This window comes from Vidua macroura, chromosome 6, assembly GCF_024509145.1.
Source record: "Vidua macroura isolate BioBank_ID:100142 chromosome 6, ASM2450914v1, whole genome shotgun sequence".
Lineage (NCBI taxonomy): Eukaryota > Metazoa > Chordata > Aves > Passeriformes > Viduidae > Vidua > Vidua macroura.
In genome coordinates, this window is record NC_071576.1 from 34,039,650 (window position 1) to 34,045,649 (window position 6,000).

Genomic DNA, 6,000 nt, shown 5'->3' on the forward strand with positions numbered 1-6,000 from the left:
CTAGAGATGAGCAAATACTTTCCAAAATGTTAAACATGGAAGCTGTGGCAGAACTATAAAAACTGACTACTGACTAGGTCTGAGTTATAAGGAGTCCTCTGGTTCCCCTCAAGGCTTTATTTCTCAGCCTTGGTTAAAAGAATATCAGTTTAAGGAGGCCTGTGGTTGCTGTAGCAACGTGCTGGTAGGTGACCCAGAAAGTCAAGTTTGGATCTTTACTCAGAGCTGAATCACAGCATCTGCTCAGCACTGCAGTGCACGGGTCAGGTGTAAGACTGATGCTTCTCACAAGGTGTCCCTGTATCTTTGCCTGTTTTTTGGTTTGTTTGTGTTGGGTCTTTTTGGGTTCTCTTGAGAGGCATTACCCTGGCATTTGGCTTGAGTCAGGCTTGGGAACTGACATAAGCAGTCAAATTGAGTCAAATCTTGCTTGTTTTTCATGCTCAAGTTATAGTGCAGGGAGAAGTGTTTATGAAGGTGCTGTGTCTGTACAGTTAAGGCTTCATTTCAGTGAAGGGTGGATGTACTGGGCCAATACAGAAAAGTCAAAAAGTCCTGTGGTGTTCTGAGCATTGTTAGGTAATAGGGGAAAATAAATGTATAAATAGTTTTATATCTATTCACATACTTATAATTTATATATATTTAAATAAAACAGGTATTATTCAGTAGTTTCTAAGTGAGATTTCTAAATGGAGAAAACCAGTCATGATTCTGAACTTCATCCCACTGGCTCAGAGCCATGGTAAGAAAACAGAGTGAAAGTGGATGTGTTGAGCTCAGCATTCAAGTAGGGCTTCACAGGGCATAAATGAGTAACTGGTACTGAATGTCTCCTGATATTTTCAACCTTAGATTTTGGGGATGTCCTTTTCAAAAGAGTAAAAATATACTGATGACCAGAGCACTAGAGAAAATAAGGGACCAGCAATATTTCCTGTAACATTAGTCCCAGCACAAATTGCCTCAGTCCTTCCAAGTGGTTCCTGCAGCTCTGCCCTGCCCTTTATAGAAGAGTTTGGGCACATTAGCACATCATGCCTTTGAACAGCAAGGGACAGCAACAGACAGGAGGACAGCAAGACTGGAATAGCAAAATAGACACTGGTCAGACCATAAGAAGGGAAATGGGTCAGGAAAAGCAGTTTGTGCAGCAGATCAGGGCAGAATAAAGTCAGAGTTTGGACATGGGGCTTTTCTTGGAGCCCATAGTATATGTAACTATGTGCTAGTATTTGCTATGCCATTAAGAAATCCCTTACCCTGTGTGCCTGTGCTGGTGTTGCCAACACCTTCCTTTTCTAGTTAGACCTGACTGGTTTTAGAAGTCCTTCAAAGAAAGTATGATGAGCAAGGCTTCAGAGTTGAGAAGTTTTATCACAGTATCAAAGGCTTTTCTTGGTTGAGTCATGAGCAGTGAGAATTACTGATGTGGAATGGATGGCTGCACTTCTTTCTAAATTTGAGTATGCATTTCTTAGGAACTGGAGGTCTTTGTCACTTTAAAAACGTTTTTTCTGATGATATTCTGGAGCTTTACGAACTGTTGTTCATGAAGGTCATCATTACCTGGCTCAGCCCATCAACGAGTGCAGTCCCTTGTGACTGGTTCATTGCTTGGAGTGTCTGTCCCATCACTTTAGCAGTGGTGTTCTCTTCCCAGAGTTCTTTGAAGAGTGCATCCGCAATGCTGAGCTGGAGGCCAAGATGCCTGTGATCATGAAGAACTCTGTGTACATCCACAAGGCTGCCACTCGCCGCATAAAGAGCTGCCGCTTCCGCTGCCGGAGAACCAGCGCTTCCTGGAATGACAGTAGGTATCGGGCAGCCTTCTACTTTATATCCGGCAGGAGAAGATACATGCCCATGGGGCTGGCAGAGCAGTAAAGTCTGCAAATGTTGTTTGTATTTCATGTTCCTTAGCAGTAGAATGGAGCCACAGTGCTACTTGGAGCTTCCCTTCCCTGAGAGCAAGTACTGAGCCCATGTACTTGTTGCCCATTTTTTTATATATGTTGAAAGCTAAACTTCTGTGATGGTCCTGGGCCCCTAAAAAGCCATACTAAAATATGACTTCATCAGAATGCCTAATCACAGACTGAGTTAGGCTCAGTCATGTTGGTCGTGTGGCTCATGAACTCTAGTGAAGCTTTACCTTCAGTTTGTGTCCCTGATGGAGAGTGCTTACCTTTCTGTGCTGTTCTTGTTTCAGTGAAACAGTCACAGTCCTTCATCTTCTCACATGCAGAAGCTGAAAACATTGAAGAGCTGAAAGAAGCAGCCAAAAGACTGAGCCGGGACCAGCGCTTTAGGAAAACTATCTATCAAATCATGAGGTCACAAAAGGATTCTGCTTCAGGGGACAAAAAGTGACTCTTCTTGGGAGGGGGCTTCTGAGATCAACCTGCCATTCAGCTCCGCAAAAGTTACAGCCTTGGGCACTAGGCTCAGAAGGGAGATCTGGCATTTGGTGGGGAAGGTGGGGGAGAGTTGTGTGTAGGCAATCCCTTCAGTTACTGGCTTTGCTTTAGTTTGAGTGCTCCCTGCAGCCTGGCAGACCTTCTCTGCTGATCACTACAGACCTGTTTGCTTCAGCTGCTTACATTAAGCCATGTTTTGCCAAGATGCCACAGTCAGTGTTAAAGTGAACCAGAGACCGTAGCTTAGGAAGTGCCTCTCCTTTCCTTCCCTGTCTAGTCTGTCTGCCAAACACAAGTGCTTCTGAGGAAACCTGTAGCAGCCTATGTTCCAGCAGTGTAATCTCCTCAGCTGAGCACAGCTCACCCTGTTCTGCCTGATCCCCTCTAGGAGTTGGCTCGCTGCACACCCTCAGTCAATCAGCACTTCGGTGGGGCACATTTCCTGAAGACTGCAGCAGTCCCAGTCTCCCAAGCACAGCCAAAAGTATCAAACATGGGGCCAAACTTTTTTTCTTGATGCTACATCATTTCAAGCAAACATCAACAACACAAAGTCAAGACAACAGGAGGATGCTGTGGTTTTGGGTCCAAGGAGGATCATGTACAGAGAAAAGCTTATAGGTAACTCAATGGCATCGATGCAAGCTGAAGGGAATGTTGATGGTGGGCAGAACATTCCAGGGCCACCTTTGCACATTTTTTGCACTGGGACATCTAGCTGTGTCAGAACTAGGGAAGGTGTTAGCTATTGGCTATCTGTCCTCATAGTGAAGAAGCCTTTGACTCAGTTTTGATGGCTTCCTCAACACCTCTGTAAAACAAGCTGGAGGGCAGAAGGGTGAAGACTGTCCAGCAACAAAGTGTCCACTACCATTTCAGGCAAGCTGTAAGGGCTGTGGAAGAGGAGTACAGGAGAGGAGTCACTTTGTTGTGGAACCCCTTGCAGCCTCCCCCACCTATTTTAATCAAGCAGTTGGTTAATAATTACCCATGCTGTAGAAGCAGCACTGCCTGGTGCTTACAGAGCACAGGATAAGCACGCTCGGAGTGATGCCCTGTTTTCTCCTGCATATTAATTGGGAAATAAAGAAATTGACAATACAAAGGTAAATAAAGTAAGCAGCAGAAGTACAGTTAGAGGTTAGGGTAAAGTGCAGATTTAATGTACCTTTCATGGCATCAGGAACCCTGGGTATTATGTATGTCCAGTGACACACAGGTATTTGCTTGCCACGGTCCCAGTCAGACTGTGACAGTGTCCACTCACAGCCTTTGGCTTCTGGCCACCTACATAATTCCCTACCAATTTTGTGTTATTCCTAGGGATAAGTCAAGGATGAGTCTGGGAAGCAAGCCTTGGCTTACCATCCAGCGGAGAGGGGTTAATGCTGGGTGGAGGATCATCCTGTGACAGTGTGGTGCTCCTGGGTGGAATCACTCTAGTGTGACCAGAGGAAAAGCTTTGAAAGCACAGCCTGTACTTCCCATTTTAGTCAGTTACTGACTAGTATCCTTCTGCCAGGCATTGGGAGGTTTCATCCAATCAGAGGATCCAGCTCTGAAGGAGGATGTTTTTGTGATAATAGGTGATATGGTAGAAGATTGTTCCCATCCTTCCTTAGCCTACCTGATCCTTCTGTGGTTTATCTGCTTGTGTTTATATGCTAGAAAGTCACAAATGAATTCTTGCCCTACAAGGCTGAAGGGCTGTGATAAAGCAATACAGAAATAGTTTTTTCCTTTATGCTGTTCCCAAATCATCTCTGGCTATTTTCCAGTTACAAGGTCTATATTAGGTGATGCTGGAAGGAAGAGAATAAAGGATAGCTAGGGAATGCATCTGTAATTCAGGCAGTTAGGAAAACTGTGGCCTATGAATACAGAATTTTTGTTCTATTACCATCAAAGCCACAATATGTGACTCTTCAGAAATATTGTATGCAGGAGGTAGCCACATCAGGTCTTCCTTTACTGTGCATATTGACAGCAATAAGTAAATAAAAGTTATGCTGACACTAGAATGAATTCCTGTGTGTTCTTGATACATTGTCACCAAAATGATGTTAAATTGTCTCTGCAGGAGTTCAAACAAATCATTGTGACACTCTCATTTACTGCCAGCGCAGTTCTTCTGCTTCATTGAGTTGTTGTGTAACGTGCTTAACATCACCTCTCAGAAGCATTGTGTATGTAAAAAGCTTTCACCCTTGCTACCCACTTCCACTTTTATATTGTGTATAAAGTTAAAGCAGAATGTACCACATCTGAAGTAGAAAGCTCCCGCTTGCTTAGCTGAAGTCAGTGAACAACTCTTTGTTTAACCAGCAAGATGTGCCCTGAGCCACCTGTGAGGAGGTGCTTTCCATCAGTCATTCCCTGCTGCACAGCAATCTACTACCCTGTGATATCCCTGGCAGAGCCAGCATGGAGCTGCGTCTGTGCACCACAGCATCTAAATTAAGTGACTGTCTCCTTTCAAAGGACACAGAAATTACTGATTTCAATGTTCTCTGCATATTTTTAACGCAATGCAGTAACAGGAAGATGACTTAGGAAGCTCACGTCTGTTCAAATAACCTCCATTAGTAATCCTAGATTGCTTTCTTCTGCTGGGAAAACTGGGAATGAGCTAATAACTTCCTCCAATGAGAAGAGTTCTCTAACTTGTTCTCTTGTGTCTGAGGATAGAAGAAAATACAGGATGGTTTGCACCTTTAAGATTTCACTTCAGGAGTTGCAGAACACCTAGACTGGCTCTGAAAAGCCTGTGGCCATTCTTCACCACCTCCACCTTCTAGGTAACACCTAGTAACTTCTTTTCTCTCTGAAGATGCTCCCTGTTGTTCCTGTCAGAGACACTGCCAAATGTGAAGACTGCTGATTTCCTCTGCATTGTCTTGGCTACTTTTCACAGTGTGAAGGATGGACACTGTCAAAGGTTCAATTAACTGATTTAAGGGTTAACATCATCCTCCTTGTAAGATGCACAGGCTGTTTCAGTCCCTAGTGAAGAAGAGTGGTTCCTGCTGGAGTGCCCACCACCCCAAGGCTTTGCTCTTGCACAAAGTTAATGTCAGAGAAAGAAAGGCAGCCCTAGCCCTGCTGCCCCCAGTCTGTGCTGCTTCTAAAGCAGAAAAGTGGATAAGAAATGGAAATTGCCCTTGGGGCCAGAAGTAGATAATAAAGGATAAATGGTTGCTGGTGCGTGTTGTGCATTGCTGTGCCTGGCACACAACTGACATAACGTGGAAGCGGTTTTCAGTGACAAAGTATGGCTTCTTTTTAGCTCCAGATAGTAGGCAGGCTTTCTGCTTGGGACTTAGTGTAATATTAGTGTATCTCTATGGAAATAAGATGATAGATTTCCATAGGAATAGTCTGTTTTGAATTGTCTCAATGCAGTCACTTTTTGTGGTTGTTAGAGGGACAGAACCTGGCTCATGTTGTATCCAGTAAGGAGAGGTTTGCTCCCAGGAAAGTGGCCCATGCTCTGAAAGTCTTGCCCAAGGCAGGGGCTTGCCTGGACACTCAGTGCTCCTTGGTGCTGGCGTGCCTGTGAAGGATGCATTAATACTGGCAT

General features: G+C 44.4%; 1 protein-coding gene across 2 annotated transcripts in view; it reads left to right on the forward strand.

The window, feature by feature from the left end:
• The window catches only part of PLEKHD1 (pleckstrin homology and coiled-coil domain containing D1), a 29,829-nt gene extending 24,229 nt beyond the window's left edge, over positions 1–5,600 (forward strand). Inside the window, exons 13-15 of one of the 2 annotated variants that reach the window (XM_053979814.1) lie at positions 1,664–1,813; positions 2,213–2,336; positions 2,809–5,600. In XM_053979814.1, the coding sequence (XP_053835789.1) occupies positions 1,664–1,813; positions 2,213–2,336; positions 2,809–2,866 (332 nt within the window). In that variant the 3' untranslated portion in view covers positions 2,867–5,600. Of the gene's footprint in view, positions 1–1,663; positions 1,818–2,212; positions 2,337–2,808 lie in introns of those variants that run through there. The other variant, XM_053979815.1, reaches the window with a different exon arrangement.
• Positions 5,601–6,000: the final 400 nt, after the last annotated feature.